This window comes from Oncorhynchus gorbuscha, linkage group LG01 (assembly GCF_021184085.1).
Source record: "Oncorhynchus gorbuscha isolate QuinsamMale2020 ecotype Even-year linkage group LG01, OgorEven_v1.0, whole genome shotgun sequence".
In the NCBI taxonomy this organism is placed as follows: Eukaryota; Metazoa; Chordata; class Actinopteri; order Salmoniformes; family Salmonidae; genus Oncorhynchus; species Oncorhynchus gorbuscha.
In genome coordinates, this window is record NC_060173.1 from 62,367,287 (window position 1) to 62,384,482 (window position 17,196).

A 17,196-nucleotide genomic window follows, 5' to 3' on the forward strand; every position below is an offset into this window, starting at 1 on the left:
ACACACACACACACACACACACACACACACACACACACACACACACACACACACACACACACACACACACACACACACACACACACACACACACACACACACACACACACACACACACACACACACACACACACACACACACACCGACTCTCTATTTCTTCACCACCCTATCTCGGTCCCAGTGTGAAATGGTCCATTTCGTGATGATGATGGTAGTGGTAGTGGCGGTATCGGGGATATGGCCTGGCTCGGCAGGGATGACGCAGGCTGGGGTTCAGTGGTGAAGGCGACCAGGGGTGGGATGTGGGAAAGGCCAGGAGTGTGGTGTGTGTGTGTGTGTGTGTGTGTGTGTGTGTGTGTGTGTGTGTGTGTGTGTGTGTGTGTGTGTGTGTGTGTGTGTGTGTGTGTGTGTGTGTGTGTGTGTGTGTGTGTGTGTGTGTGTGCAGTGCACATATGAGTGTGCACATAGGTTTGTATGCATGTAAGTGTGTGGGCCCTCTCCCTGTGTGCACACACACTCCTCCTTTTTCCTAAATGGACCAAAACACAGAGAGGTCACACTATAGGTCAAGTATGCATCACTGCAGTCCAGTCCCATGTGTTAACTCACATTGCTTCGGTATTTCAACGTATGTTTGAGAGAAAGCGAGAGAGCTTAAGAAGGAACAAAAGAAAGAGAGAGAGCAAGGCAAACCAAAGAACATCCCTGAGCCAGAGAGAAGTATTATTCCAGGGACTATATTAAGATTGTTAAAAATAGGGCACATCTACATTGTGATTATTTAGGATATTTTCAGCAAGCCAAAGAAAGGAAACGTCCACAATGTTATTCCCCTGGAGAGGATTCAATAAAGAGGAAAAGGAATTGTCAACAATGTGCTTTATCTGGACAGATATAGTACTGTATTTTAAGAACACAGCATTTGTTTGAGCCGAAGACATCACATTGAGCTTTGAAGCCGTTCAGAACAGTCCCAGAGTGTCAAGTTTAAAATAATAGTTTAAAAAAATTACGAGTGTCGAAAGTGAATGTTGTGTTAACATTAAGTGACACTATCACTGTTCAATCATGGGCAGCAATCTCACGGTTTGTGAATAGGATCTCAAATATGCCTCCAGTAGTGTGGCTGTATACCATTTATCCATTTAATGAGTTTCTACCCTCACGATCTCTCTGAGAGCTGCATGAGAAGTCATGCCACGTGAGGTAGAGAGAGGTCTAGCTATAAGTATAGCTATACACACTCACACACACACACATGTCTATTAAAGTAATTACAACTCTATAGGATTTAGCCATGCTAACGTTAACAGGCATTGTAACGGATGAGTCTCTGAGGTCTGGGCTCAGCTGATTAAGGCTCGTTATCTGGGGTTAATTAAACTGCCTGGATTGACAGGTTGAAGTGAGCTGAGCTTTGTGTGTGTGTGTGTGTGTGTGTGTGTGTGTGTGTGTGTGTGTGTGTGTGTGTGTGTGTGTGTGTGTGTGTGTGTGTGTGTGTGTGTGTGTGTGTGTGTGTGTGTGTGTGTGTGTGTGTGTGTGTGTGTGTGTGTGTGTGTGTGTGTGTGTGTGAGAGAGAGAGATTTATCCTAATAATAATGAGAGAGAACCTAATGTCTGCCTTCCTGAATATGCTTTCTTTTAAGACAGTGTGGCCCCCTCGCTCTCACAATATGTCCACTTCCACTTTCATTGGAAGTGAACTTATCATATCCCATATCACTAAATAGACCTAGTAGTCTAGACTTATGCTAGTCTCTTAGACACTCAGATACAAAACCTGTCTCTTTAAACATGATTTATACATCTGGTGGAAAAATACCATACCAGCTTGTCATTTTCTACCGGTTTTGAAATACTGTTGGGAATGGTGAGAGCGCTGTATGCATGTGTGTGTTTACATGCACAAATTCCTGCATTCTATTTGAACAAACCTAACCTAAGAAATATTGTTCCTATTTTCACAGCTGGAATTATGAGTGAAATAGCTGGTGGTGGCGCAAAAGGGCTTGGTTTTGATTAATAAACAAGTTGGAGGTGTGATGAGGGCATGGCCACTCACTGGCCAATCAACATGTTCCTTGGCTTAGTACTGCATGCATTTTTCTCAAGTTCTGTAGGTTTTCGATGTTCTTTGCGTTATCTCCCATAAAGTGTATTGTATGTGTGAGGCACATTCTAAATAAGTGAAATGTAGATTAGGCCTGCGGTTGATACTGCATTACAGGACTGAATAATTAATAGTCCTTGGTAAATGGATGAGGCACTCTTTGGAGATGGTGATTGATACTTGAATAAGTGAAATTAAGTGTGCAGGTAGGCATATGTATGTTTTAGGGTGTACAGTATATTTTCAATTCAAGGCACGCTGACAACTAAATCATTTTTCTTTTTTCATTTTTAAACTTTGCAAGGCCTGGATAAAAAAAGACAAGACACATTGCTTTTGAACCAGACTTAGTAGACTAGGCCTAGGGTAATGGTAGCCTATGGAGTGCTTAATATGAAATGGAAATCAACATCTGTTTTTTTTTTTAAAACAACAATATTTCTAAATAGAATGGTGTCAGAAGCATGATGTCATAAATAATTTATCCCATTCCATGGCACTGTGTGCACACGTAGGCCTAAAAATCTGCTGTTGATATGGCTTAATATGAGGACTGGATAGTTTGGAGGAGCGTCTTTGGTAATCTTTGAAAATGGGGATGGATAGCCTACTTTACCAAGGGAAATGAAGTATGCAGGTATATGAATTGTGAATAATGAAAAGGCATGAGGGCAAAACCCCTCAGTAGATCATTTAAAACCCCTTCATTCACAGGCTACTTGGCTAATTGCCAGCATAAAAAGACACACCTATGAGATGCTGCTAAACCAGCCTTGATTAAGTGTAGGCTATGCTTGGTTTTTAATCAAGTCAAACGGAACTGGGCTACAATCGTTTTTTCATGTTTCTCAATACAATACTTTTTTCATGTAACTAAAAACGAGATTCAGCAGCACAAAAGGCACGTCTCTCTTCCATTGGCACCGTGTGCGTCATGACTGGACAGGCTGCGCTCCCGCTCTCAAAGTCCATGCCTTTGTCAACTGTGTTGCTGTTTTTTGTAGGTCTTAAAACCTCCGTTTAGCGCTGCGTGAAATGGTCACTTTAGCACTTGTTTTTAAGGACACCTCAAATATTGCCACCCCACCCACCTCCGCGCAAGCGCGCTGATGTTAGACAGGTAAATTGCCAGTGCGCTAGTTTTTACATGACGAAAGTGCAAACTAACGTGCGTTTGACACTTGCATCTCCTTAGCACCAGCCGAAAATAGAGCCCCCTGTGTGTGTGATTGTATGTTTGCTGGTGTTCCATGTACGTATATTTGTGAACATGCGTGTGTATGTGTGTGCGCGTGACTCAGGAACCCGTTTGCGGACACGGCAGTATTTCCTCTCAATGGTTTTACTGGTCTTTTTAAATATTCAACTTTCTCTCCTCTCTCTCATCCTATAAGCAGATTTTATGTTCTGATGATTGACTCGAGTCTTGAGCTACGTCCCAAATGGCTTCTAATTCCCTACAAAGTGTATTACTTTTGACAAGATCACATGCTTAACACCCCGGCCATCCTACAATCTATGCTTGATGCCCTCAATCTCACACAAATGATCAATGAACCTACCAGGTACAACCCCAAATCCGTAAACGCAGGCACCCTCATAGATATCATCCTAACCAACCTGCCCTCCAAATACACCTCTGCTGTCTTCAATCAGGATCTCAGAGATCACTGCCTTTCTAATCGACCTGGCCGGGGTAGCCTGGAAGGATATTGACCTCATTCCATCAGTAGAAGATGCCTGGTTATTCTTTAAAAGTGCTTTCCTAACCATCTTAAATAAGCATGCCCCATTCAAAAAATGTAAAACCAGGAACAGATATAGCCCGTGGTTCACTACAAACCTGACTGCTCTTGACCAGCACAAAAACATCCTGTGGCATACGGCATTAGCATCAAATAGCCCCGGCGATATACATCTTTTCATGGAAGTTAGGAACCAATATACACAGACAGTTAGGAAAGCACAGGCTTTTTTTCAGAAATGTGCATCCTGCAGCACAAACTCCAAAAAGTTCTGGGACACTGTAAAGTCCATGGAGAATAAGGGCACCTCCTCCAGCTGCCCACTGCACTGAGGCTAGGAAACACTGTCACCACCGATAAATCCACGATAATTGAGAATTTCAATAAGCATTTTTCTACGGCTGGCCATCCTTTCCACCTGGCCACCCCTACCCTGGTCAACAGCCCTGCACCCCCCACACCCGCTACTTGCCCAAGCCTCCCACATTTCTTCTTCACCCAAATCCAGATAGTTGATGTTCTGAAAGAGCTGCAAAACCATCTTTCTAAAATTATCGGCCAACATTTTTTGCAACCCCTGTTACTAGCCTGTTCAACTTCTCTTTCGTATCGTCTGAGATCCCCAAAGATCCCTCAGTCATCCCCCTCTTCAAAGGGGGTGACACTCCAGACCCAAACTGCTACAGACCTATATCTATCCTACCCTGCCCTGCCTTTCTAAGGTATTCAAAGGCCAAGTTAACAAACAGATCACCGACCAGTTTGTACCTTCTCCGCTATGCAATCTGGTTTCCGAGCTGGTCATGGGTGCACCTCTGCCACGCTCAAGGTCCTAATATATATCATAACCGCCATCGATAAGAGATAATACTGGGCAGCTGTATTACCAAGGCTTTTGACTCTGTCAATCACCACATTCTTATCGGCAGACTCAACAGCCTTGGTTTCTCAAACGACTGCCTTGCCTGGTCCACCAACTATTTCTCAGACAGAGCTCAGTGTGTCAAATCGGAGGGCCTGTTGTCCGGTCCTCTGGCAGTCTCTATGGGGCTGCCACATGGTTCAATTCCAACTCTTTTCTCTGTATACATCAATGATGTCGCTCTTGCTACTGGTGATTCTCTGATCCACCTCTACGAAGACGAAACCATTCTGTATACTTCTAGCCCTTCTTTGGAAACTGTGTTAACTTACCTCCAGACGAGCTTCAATATCATACAACACTCCTTCCGTGGCCTCCAGCTGCTCTTAAATGCAAGTAAAACTAAATGCATGCTATTCAACTGATCACTGCCTGCACCTGCCCGCCCGTACAGCGTCACTACTCTGGACGGTTCTGAATTAGAATATGTGGACAACTACAAATACCTAGGTGTCTAGTTAGACTGTAAACTCTCCTTGCAGACTCGCATAAAGCATCTCCAATCCAAAATTTAATCTAGAATCGGCTTCTTGTTTCGCTGCAAAGCATCCTTCACTCATGCTGACAAACATACCCTCGTAAAACTGACTATCCTGCCGATCCTTGACTTCGGCGATGTCATTTACAAAATAGCCTCCGACAGTCTACTAATTTCACAGTGCTATCCATTTTGTCACCAAAGCCCCATATACTGCCCACCACTATGACCTGTATGCTCTCGTTGGCTGACCTTTGCTTCATATTCGTCGCCAAACCCACTGGCTTCAGGTCATCTATAAGTCTTTGCTAGGTAGGGCCCTGCCTTATCTCAGCTCACTGGTCACCATAGCTGCACCCACCCGCAGCACACGCTCCAGCAGGTACAGTGGGGCAATAAAGTATTTAGTCAGCCACCAATTGTGCAAGTTCTCCCACTTAAAAAGATGAGAGAGGCCTGTAATTTTCATCATAGGTACACTTCAACTATGACAGACAAATTCAGAAAAAGAATCCAAAAAATCTCATTGTAGGATATTTTTATGAATTTATTTGCAAATTATGGTGGAAAATAAGTATTTGGTCAATAACAAAAGTTTATCTCAATACTTTGTTACATACTCTTTGTTGGCAATGACAGAGGTCAAACGTTTTCTGTAAGTCTTCAAGGTTTTCACACACTGTTGCTGGTATTTTGGATCTCCTCTAGAGCAGTGATGTTTTGGGGCTGTTGCTGGGCAACACGGACTTTCAAACCCCTACAAAGATGTTCTATGAAGTTGAGTTTTTATCAAAAAGTTATATTTTGGTTTAATCTGACCATATGTCATTTTCTCAATCTTCTTCTGGATCATCCAAATGCTCTCTAGCAACGGGCCTGGACATGTACTGGCTTAAGCAGGGGGACACGTCTGGCACTGCAGGATTTGAGTCCCTGGCGGCGTAGTGTTTTACTGATGGTAGGCTTTGTTACTTTGGTCCCAGCTCTCTGCAGGTCATTCACTAGGTCCCCCCGTGTGGTTCTGGGATTTTTGCTAACCGTTCTTGTTATCATGTTGACCCCATGGGGTGAGATCTTGCGTGGAGCCCCAGATCGGGGGAGATTATCAGTGGTCTTGTATGTCTTCCATTTCCTAATAATTGCTCCAACAGTTGATTTCTTCAAACCAAGCTGCTTACCTATTGCAGATTCAGTCTTCCCAGCCTGGTGCAGGTCTACAATTTTGTTTCTGGTTTCCTTTGACAGCTCTTTGGTCTTGGCCATAGTGGAGTTTGGAGTGTGACTGTTTTAGGTTGTGGACAGGTGTCTTTCATACTGATAACAAGTTCAAACAGGTGTCATTAATACAGGTAACGAGTGGAGGACAGAGGAGCCTCTTAAAGAAGAAGTTACAGGTCTGTGAGAGTCAGAAATCTTGCTTGTTTGTAGGTGACAAATACTTATTTTCCACCATAATTTGCAAATAAATTCATAAAAAATCCTACAATGTGATTTACTGGATTTTTTTTCTTCTCATTTTATTTGCGATAGTTGAAGTGTACCTATGATGAAAATTACAGGCCTCTCTCATCTTTTTAAGTGGGAGAACTTGCACAATTGGTGGCTGATTACATTTCCCCCCCACCACTGTATATCTCACTGGTCACCCCAAATCCAATTCCTCTTTTGGCCACCTTTCCTTCCAGCTCTCTGCTGCCAATGACTGGAACGAATTGCAAAAATCACTGAAGCTGGAGACTCATATCTCCCTCACTAACTTTAAGCACCAGCTCTCAGAGCAGCTCACAGATCACTGCACCTGTACATAGCCCATCTGTAAATAGCCCATCCAACTACCTTATCCCTATACTGTTATTTTTTTGTTGCTCGTTTGCACCCTAGTGTCTCTACTTGCACATTCATCTTCTTTACATCTATCACTCCAGTGTTCAATTGCTAAATTGTAATTATTTTTATATTATTTATTATATTTATTGCCTTACCTCATTTGCATACACTGTATATTGACTAGCCTACCAGGTTAAATAAAGGTGAAATAAAATGTTTAAAAAAATCAAAAATAGACTACAAAATGATTGCTCTATATAGGTGTCATTTGGGACACATCCTTGGAGAAGCTGCAGAAAAGAAAAAGAGAAAGGACATCAGCTTTAGAACTATTCATGGTTTTTTTTTAAATATAATGATCAGCAGATTTTTTCAGATCCTTCATCGACGTTCCTTCCAAGGTTCCAGTTCGATTGTCCAGTGTTCCGCATGCATGCCCGGAAGCACATGGGAACTAGTGTTCCGCATGCAGGGTGACTGGCCAGAATTCCGCCTGCTGCCCAGTCACCCTGCATCTCCTGAGAAAGAGAGAGGCAATCTGGAGAAAATAATAGAGGAGGAGATTATCTCCTTTATTTATGCTCGGGGCTGCGTTCATAAATCACAAACCTGCACGGATCATCTTTTCGTTCGGTCCTTCTCTTTTCCTTCGTTAGCCATTCCTCACTCCTCTCATTTCTTCTGGGCTTGCTCTGGTGCCAAAATAAAGCTTTTTCCCTGGGGCTCTGAGAAAAGAGGTCCAACACACACAGAGACAGGCCCCAGAGCCATAGATACAGAGTTGAACAAACTCACAGCCGTGCATAATAGAGCCAGCCCCCTTTCTCAAACTGGACATTGAGGTCCGCAGAACTTTTAGGTTGTGTTCATTAGGGCCGGCAACGGAAACTGAAAACAAAAATGACTGTTTCTTATTAGTCAAGTCCAGGTTGTCCCTCCATGTTTCAGTCCATTTTGTTTCATTTAGTGCCTAATGAACACGACTCAAGTCAGTGGAACCTCTTGCCAATCAGTGTCATTCATTCGATTTGAATGCCACTGCAGAAGAGTCTAATCGCATCATGAATGATTTTGCTCTGGCAATGAGCAGGTAGAGCTAGCTGCCCTTATATCAATTGCCTAAACAATTACAGGTTCTGGAACATATCCTGGATCTAACCCAAACTGATGAACCTGAAAAAGCAGTTACTTAAACACTTTTAAAGACTGGATCTTTGTAGGCAGGAGGACAATGTGTTAAACTTGACCCATTTACCCATTTACCTTCTTTGTCACTCCTCAATTTTGCAATCTGCCAGTGGGAGCCAGGCATTGAAAGACTAGGTCTGCATCCCAAATGGCACTTTACTACTTTTACCAGGGCGAAAATGGAGTAAAGGGTACCATCTGGGAAAAAGCCTTGGGTGACATTTCAATATTATATTATACCAGGATACTATCTTTTCAACCAGGATTTCGTTTCCCTCTGGGTCTTATTTGGGAGGTAACCATTTAGTGTTTAGAGCATTTTGGGCCAGTAACTTGTTTAGAATGCTGTGAGGTTGCCCTTGTCGTGTTTTTCTGTGAATCCCTTCATCAGATGCTGACAAGGTACAAATCTGTCGTTCTGCCCCTGAACAAGGCAGTTAACCCACTGTTTCCCGGTAGGCTGTCAATGTAAATAAGAATCTGTTCTAAACTGACTTGCCTAGTTAAATAAGGTTAAATAAAAAATTACAATAAAAATGCTTGATGTCTTTTACTGTCATGTAGAATCAAATGAATTCTATGCGGTAAGGGTTATGTAACGACTTCACTCGATCATAATAACTTCATTGACATGTGGTGAGGAAATTGAATTGAAGGAGGGGACAAGGAATGTTCTTTCTCTTTTTCCTGTCTCTGTCTCTCTCTTACCCAGTCAGTCATTAAACTCTTAGTGGGTGTGGCTAGGTTTGAGTAACAGCTGCTCACCCGGCTTTGACCAAACACGTGGTTACACACTCAGGAAGTGTTGGATTTCCATGACAACTATGCTTTCCTCCCCTTAGTAATTATGCTGATGCACACACTCTGTTTCTCACACTCACACACACACACAAGAGTGGACGTGGTTCCTAGACGGTCATTCTTAGGAGGAAATGCCAGTCGTCCCTTAAAGATGCCAGTCGTCCCATCTATCTCAGGCAGTGAAGGCAGTGTGTGTGCGTATGTGCGCATTTGCGTGTGTTTGCATGAGCGTGTGTCCATTGCATGTGGGAGCACTAGGAACACAATGGCAGGATAGGGGGTTGTTAGGGTTCAAATTTAGGTCAGGTGGTCTCTAACCCCGCACCCTACCACAGTGTAACACCGACTGTGGGTAGCTGACAGTGAGTGGTGACAGCAGGGCAACATCTTGGTATTTATGACCGAAACCAGACCCAGAGTGCACTGCTCCACCTGTTACCAACAGTAGCTAGCTAGGCCTAATCATGGATATATAATTACTACAATGGACATCTCCATTCAAGTCAATGTTCTGTAATTCTATGTCTTTGGGCCTAAGATGCTTATGAATAAATAGAACACTGTCTTCAACTACCCTCTTATGACCAAACTTTCCATTTTAAAAAACCACAACTTTTTTCCAGATAAACTTCCCTCGAGAGTCACTAACTACCAAAGCTTGTTTTACTGCTGGTATTCCCCTGTGTACCCATTGCCTCATCTTTCTCTAAAGTTCAGTATTTCACATGGCATGCATCCATAATGGCACCCCATTTCCTATATTGTGCACTACTTTTGACCAGGGCCCATGAAACTGCCAAAGGACTTGGAGCAAGTTTTGTCAGAACTGATTTGCCAATGCCTATTTTATTACATGTGTAATTCAAACCTGCTCTGTGCATGTCAGTAGTTGAGAGTAGGATTCAATTGAAAAATCTGACTGACTTTGTGTGTGTATGCCTGTGTTAGTGTATTTAACTGTTCACCTGATTTTTGAAGTTGGCTCTGCTTCTTATTTCTGGATGTGTCCAGCCAGGGCAGGCCTCACGTTCGTGTGTGTGCGCATGTTTATTTATCTTCAGCAGTATGGGTTATACAGCAGCGTTTCAGGACCTCGTATATCGCCCAGTTTCAGCACATGTCACTTGATTGATTTGTCATCCATTGGTGATTTAAACACATCTCTCTCCTCCTCCCTCTCTCCCTCTTTCTCTTACCCCATAGGGGTGCTGTCCCTCCCGGCCCACTTCAGTCCTTACACAGAGGGCCAGGTTCAGCAGGGACAGGGCCAGGCTGGGGTGGAGAGCAGAGAGGACGCCTACGCCCAACTGGAGCTCCGCACCCTGGAGCAGTCCCTCCTGGCCACCTGCGTTGGCAGCATCTCCGAGCTCAGTAAGTGTGGGGAAAGTAGGGTGTGTTGGGGTGGGCGTAGGGGGTTGTGTGTGTGTTTGTGTGTGTCATCTACGTGTGTGTGTTTTCATTTCCTTCTATTCACGTGATGAGATTTGTTTGAAGTTTTACACAATGTTAAAACTCTTTGTGAAAGTACTTTCTTTTTTCAGAAAAATTATCTCTCAGGGAATATAGTTCTCTCCAAAGCAAATAAAAGTGCTTTATTCTATTATTTGGACACTTAATAAGAAACACTCAAACATTAAGTAGATCAAATAAAGGAATAATATAAATCCTTAATATTTCTAACATTTGCTTAACATTCCCTCTGCCTGCCTGTTAGCTCTAACTCGTTCGGACAATAACCAGATATGGGCATTCCTTGTGCCAGATCAACTGTTATTTTAGCCAGTCAAAGTGTGGGAAATGGAGAACAGTGATAATATAGACACATTTATCACTGACTCTAGATTAGGCCCACCATATCTCTGTACAGAATAAGAGGTCTACTGTACATGGTTAGTCTCCAAGGATGGTGTAGTTTAAAGGCTTTCTTGTCACGTGGAATGAAATGGAAGGGATACAGTAGGCTTGGGCGGTGTACCGTATATACTGTATACCGGGATATTTTTTAAAAGCCACGGGATGGTTTCTTTGAAGTTTTTCAATAAATGTGAATATTTGTAGCTACTTTTTAAGTTAATACCTGCAGTCAACTTGTTCAATACGTTACGAGATAAAGCAGATTGTGTTCTTCATTTCAGCATTCAATAGTTCCACAGAACAGTAACAAGTTTATTTGTAAGTAGCACAACGGGGGAAAGTGGGAGTAGATGAGTCTGTAGCGTTCTATACTGTATCTATCGGCGAGTTTCTGTTGTGCGGTACACATGAGGTGATGAAATTTAAATTTGTATACAATTCACTACTAAATGTTTGCCATCAGATCTTACAATGGCTTTCTGCCAGAAGTCAAAGAGCCTTGGATGAGTTATCTGTACATTTGCAATTTATTCCCGGTGCTTCCTACTAGCATTTTTCTTCTTCCCCCTCTGCTCCGTGTACACATGCTGCTCTTCCTTCAGAAAAGCATATACATTTACATTTTACATTTAAGTCATTTAGCAGACGCTCTTATCCAGAGCGACTTACAAATTGGTGCATTCACCTTATGACATCCAGTGGAACAGTCACTTTACAATAGTGCATCTAAAACTTAAGGGGGGGGGGGGGGTGAGAGGGATTACTTATCCTATCCTAGGTATTCCTTAAAGAGGTGGGGTTTCAGGTGTCTCCGGAAGGTGGTGATTGACTCCGCTGTCCTGGCGTCGTGAGGGGGTTTGTTCCACCATTGGGGGGCCAGGGCAGCGAACAGTTTTGACTGGGCTGAGCGGGAGCTGTACTTCCTCAGTGGTAGGGAGGCGAGCAGGCCAGAGGTGGATGAACGCAGTGCCCTTGTTTGGGTGTAGGGCCTGATCAGAGCCTGGAGGTACTGAGGTGCCGTTCCCCTCACAGCTCCGTAGGCAAGCACCATGGTCTTGTAGCGGATGCGAGCTTCAACTGGAAGCCAGTGGAGAGAACGGAGGAGCGGGGTGACGTGAGAGATCTTGGGAAGGTTGAACACCAGATGGGCTGCGGCGTTCTGGATGAGTTGAAGGGGTTTAATGGCACAGGCAGGGAGCCCAGCCAACAGCGAGTTGCAGTAATCCAGACGGGAGATGACAAGTGCCTGGATTAGGACCTGCGCCGCTTCCTGTGTGAGGCAGGGTCGTACTCTGCGGATGTTGTAGAGCATGAACCTACAGGAACGGGCCACCGCCTTGATTTTGGTTGAGAACGACAGGGTGTTGTCCAGGATCACGCCAAGGTCCTTGGCGCTCTGGGAGGAGGACACAATGGAGTTGTCAACCGTGATGGCGAGATCATGGAACGGGCAGTCCTTCCCCGGGAGGAAGAGCAGCTCCGTCTTGCCGAGGTTCAGCTTGAGGTGGTGATCCGTCATCCACACTGATATGTCTGCCAGACATGCAGAGATGCGATTCGCCACCTGGTCATCAGAAGGGGGAAAGGAGAAGATTAATTGTGTGTCGTCTGCATAGCAATGATAAGAGAGACCATGTGAGGTTATGACAGAGCCAAGTGACTTGGTGTATAGCGAGAATAGGAGAGGGCCAAGAACAGAGCCCTGGGGGACACCAGTGGTGAGAGCGCGTGGTGAGGAGACAGATTCTCGCCACGCCACCTGGTAGGAGCGACCTGTCAGGTAGGACGCAATCCAAGCGTGGGCCGCGCCGGAGATGCCCATCTCGGAGAGGGTGGAGAGGAGGATCTGATGGTTCACAGTATCGAAGGCAGCCGATAGATCTAGAAGGATGAGAGCAGAGGAGAGAGAGTTAGCTTTAGCAGTGCGGAGCGCCTCCGTGATACAGAGGAGAGCAGTCTCAGTTGAATGACTAGTCTTGAAACCTGACTGATTTGGATCAAGAAGGTCATTCAGAGAGAGATAGCGGGAGAGCTGGCCAAGGACGGCACGTTCAAGAGTTTTGGAGAGAAAAGAAAGAAGGGATACTGGTCTGTAATTGTTGACATCGGAGGGATCGAGTGTAGGTTTTTTCAGAAGGGGTGCAACTCTCGCTCTCTTGAAGACGGAAGGGACGTAGCCAGCGGTCAGGGATGAGTTGATGAGCGAGGTGAGGTAAGGGAGAAGGTCTCCGGAAATGGTCTGGAGAAGAGAGGAGGGGATAGGGTCAAGCGGGCAGGTTGTTGGGCGGCCGGCCGTCACAAGACGCGAGATTTCATCTGGAGAGAGAGGGGAGAAAGAGGTCAGAGCACAGGGTAGGGCAGTGTGAGCAGAACCAGCGGTGTCGTTTGACTTAGCAAACGAGGATCGGATGTCGTCGACCTTCTTTTCAAAATGGTTGATGAAGTCATCTGCAGAGAGGGAGGGGGGGGGGGAGGGGGAGGAGGATTCAGGAGGGAGGAGAAGGTGGCAAAGAGCTTCCTATGGTTAGAGGCAGATGCTTGGAATTTAGCGTGGTAGAAAGTGGCTTTAGCAGCAGAGACAGAGGAGGAAAATGTAGAGAGGAGGGAGTGAAAGGATGCCAGGTCCGCAGGGAGGCGAGTTTTCCTCCATTTCCGCTCGGCTGCCCGGAGCCCTGTTCTGTGAGCTCGCAATGAGTCATCGAGCCACGGAGCGGGAGGGGAGGACCGAGCCGGCCTGGAGGATAGGGGACATAGAGAGTCAAGGGATGCAGAGAGGGAGGAGAGGAGGGTTGAGGAGGCAGAATCAGGAGATAGGTGGGAGAAGGTTTGAGCGGAGGGAAGAGATGATAGGATGGAAGAGGAGAGAGTAGCGGGGGAGAGAGAGCGAAGGTTGGGACGGCGCGATACCATCCGAGTAGGGGCAGTGTGGGAGGTGTTGGATGAGAGCGAGAGGGAAAAGGATACAAGGCAGTGGTCGGAGACTTGGAGGGGAGTTGCAATGAGGTTAGTGGAAGAACAGCATCTAGTAAAGATGAGGTCGAGCGTATTGCCTGCCTTGTGAGTAGGGGGGGAAGGTGAGAGGGTGAGGTCAAAAGAGGAGAGGAGTGGAAAGAAGGAGGCAGAGAGGAAAGAGTCAAAGGTAGACGTATATTTAGATGCACTATTGTAAAGTGGTTGTTCCACTGGATGTCATAAGGTGAATGCACCAATTTGTAAGTCGCTCTGGATAAGAGCGTCTGCTAAATGACTTAAATGTAAATGTAACGTGGGGAGGTTAAAGTCGCCCAGAACTGTGAGAGGTGAGCCGTCCTCAGGAAAGGAGCTTATCAAGGCATCAAGCTCATTGATGAACTCTCCGAGGGAACCTGGAGGGCGATAAATGATAAGGATGTTAAGCTTGAAAGGGCTAGTAACTGTGACAGCATGGAATTCAAAGGAGGCGATAGACAGATGGGTAAGGGGAGAAAGAGAGAATGACCACTTGGGAGAGATGAGGATCCCGGTGCCACCACCCCGCTGACCAGACGCTCTCGGGGTGTGCGAGAACACGTGGGCGGACGAAGAGAGAGCAGTAGGAGTAGCAGTGTTGTCTGTGGTGATCCATGTTTCCGTCAGTGCCAAGAAGTCGAGGGACTGGAGGGAGGCATAGGCTGAGATGAACTCTGCCTTGTTGACCGCAGATTGGCAGTTCCAGAGGCTACCGGAGACCTGGAACTCCACGTGGGTCGTGCGCGCTGGGACCACCAGAGTAGGGTGGCCGCGGCCACGCGGTGTGGAGCGTTTGTATGGTCTGTGCAGAGAGGAGAGAACAGGGATAAACAGACACATAGTTGACAGGCTACAGAAGAGGCTACGCTAATGCAAAGGAGATTGGAATGACAAGTGGACTACACGTCTCGAATGTTCAGAAAGTTAAGCTACGTAGCAAGAATCTTATTGACTAAAATGATTAAAATGATACAGTACTGCTGAAGTAGGCCAGCTGGCAGTGGGTGCGTTGTTGACACTACACTAATCAAGTCGTTCCGTTGAGTGTAATAGTTTCTGCAGTGTTGCTATTCGGGGCTAGCTGGCTAGCTAGCAGTGTTGTTTACGTTACGTTGCGTTAAAAGAACGACAATAGCTGGCTAGCGAACCTAGAAAATCGCTCTAGACTACACAATTATCTTTGATACAAAGACGGCTATGTAGCTAGCTATGTAGCTAGCTACGATCAAACAAATCAAACCGTTGTACTGTAATGAAATGAAGTGAAAATGTGATACTACCTGTGAATGCGACCGGGTTGTTGAGTTCTATACAGAAGACGTTGGCTAGCGTTGGCTAGCTAGCAGAGTCACCTACGTTAAGGACGACAAATAGCTGGCTAGCTAACCTCGGTAAATTAAGATAATCACTCTAAGACTACACACTCTAAACCTAAACAACACAATTATCTTGGATACGATGATACGAAGACAGCAAAGACAGCTATGTAGCTAGCTAACACTACACTAATCAAGTTGTTCAGTTGAGTGTAATAGTTTCTCCAGTGCAGCTAATCAGTGGACGTTAGCTAGCTGGCTAGTGAAGACTACGTTAGGACGGCGAAATACGATAATTATGCAATTATCTTTGATACAAAGACGGCTATGTAGCTAGCTGAGAAGAAATTGCTAAGATTAGACAAATCAAACCGTTGTGCTATAATGAAATATAATGAAAAAGTTATACTACCCGCGGGAGCGAAGTGCAGATGCGACCACTCGCTCCAACCGGAACCGGAGCCATATATCACAAATTTGTTCATTAGCACAATTTGTCTCGTTCAATTTCACTTGTAAATGTCTACGCTCACGGAAATGTAAATTCGGTAGCTAATAGCTATGCTTGTGTAACTTTATGAGCTGGATTATCCTGTCTTTGCAATCAGTTTATGTTTTCGGTCATTAGCATTTAGCTGTGATTTTGCTATTAGTTTGTGCTAGTTTTTATTATTATTATTATTTATTATTAGTTTTGTTAGCATTTTGGTAGTAGACCCAATGGGATTTGCTTGCATTTTTAGCGCCTCCTTGTGTGGTGTAAGGATAATACCGTAAATCCTGGGATGAGAGAACGACAGTATGACGATATGAAAGTCTGGATCCCGCCCACACCTAGGATACAGTGTTTGGATGTTGCTAACCTTCCCACATACTGTAAGAGGGGTCTGTCTTGTCTTTGTCTTTCTGTCCATCTTTTCTTTCTTTCTCTCTCTTTCTCTCTCCTTCTCTGGGAGGATATTCTCTCAGTCTCTCTGTTTTTCTATCTCTCTAAATGTTTGGTTTGTTTGAGTAAATTCAATTTCAAGGAATTAAAGTTCCTTGTTGAAAATTAGTAACACTTTTCATTCAGAATTTCATTGGACATTTCTGGAATGAAATCGAATTGAACGTTGCTCTTTGCATCCCTCTTATCAGAGATGGAAGGAAGCACAGGACCTCAGCGACATAGTATTCAGTCTACATAGAGGAAGGAGTCTGTGTCGACTCCATTGTGGTGACAACTGCGTTATCCTTGATAACAAAAGACATCTGGAGTTTGTCTCCTGGTTGTCCCACATCCCAACCCATCAAACCACATAGAAAATGCTCAGACTGGGATGGGCCCAATAATGAAACATTGGCTGCATTCCAAATGGCACGCTATTCCCTACACCAGTAATATTTGTTGCTTCAATTTACAATAGTTTGTTAGCAGGCTGCTGTCAAGTCCAATACACACAATGCCATCGGGGGTACGCCAAATAAAAATGTGATCCGTATAAAAAACTTTTTTTTTCTATTTTCCAAACAGTCCATTTATATTTTCCAATGGGGCTTTACATTTGGGGGAGTTTTTTTTCTCGCCAGAGTAGCCTCATTTCACTCCCAAAGATAAAATTAAACCATCTAGTGTTCAGTGAAATGTACATTTCACAGGAATTCCACTAACGGTATGTATGTAACCAAACAAACATACCAAACAAACCAAACAGGCTAGCATCAGTAATTCTGTATTTGTTGTTAGCCCAGCTAGCATGGATACTGACAGTTGTGATTCTGATGTAGCCGAAGAGCTACTGCCCCCTTACATGGGAAAGCACCGAACAACAGACAGGGACGTTGGACCATCAAATATGGTGAGAACTACATTGATTTGGGGTTCACTTATATTGGGAGTAGTGCCTTTCCTCAGCAACAGTGTGTTATATGTGCAAAAGTACTATCTCGCAACTCGATGAAACTTTCACTCTTGCGCAGACATTTA

General features: G+C 44.6%; 1 protein-coding gene across 1 annotated transcript in view; it reads left to right on the plus strand.

Moving 5' to 3' along the window:
• abtb2b (ankyrin repeat and BTB (POZ) domain containing 2b) overlaps nucleotides 1-17,196 on the plus strand; it is a 158,273-nt gene that overhangs the window by 63,713 nt on the left and 77,364 nt on the right. Inside the window, 1 exon segment of the mRNA XM_046358050.1 lies at nucleotides 10,276-10,443. Coding sequence (XP_046214006.1) covers nucleotides 10,276-10,443 — 168 coding nt within the window.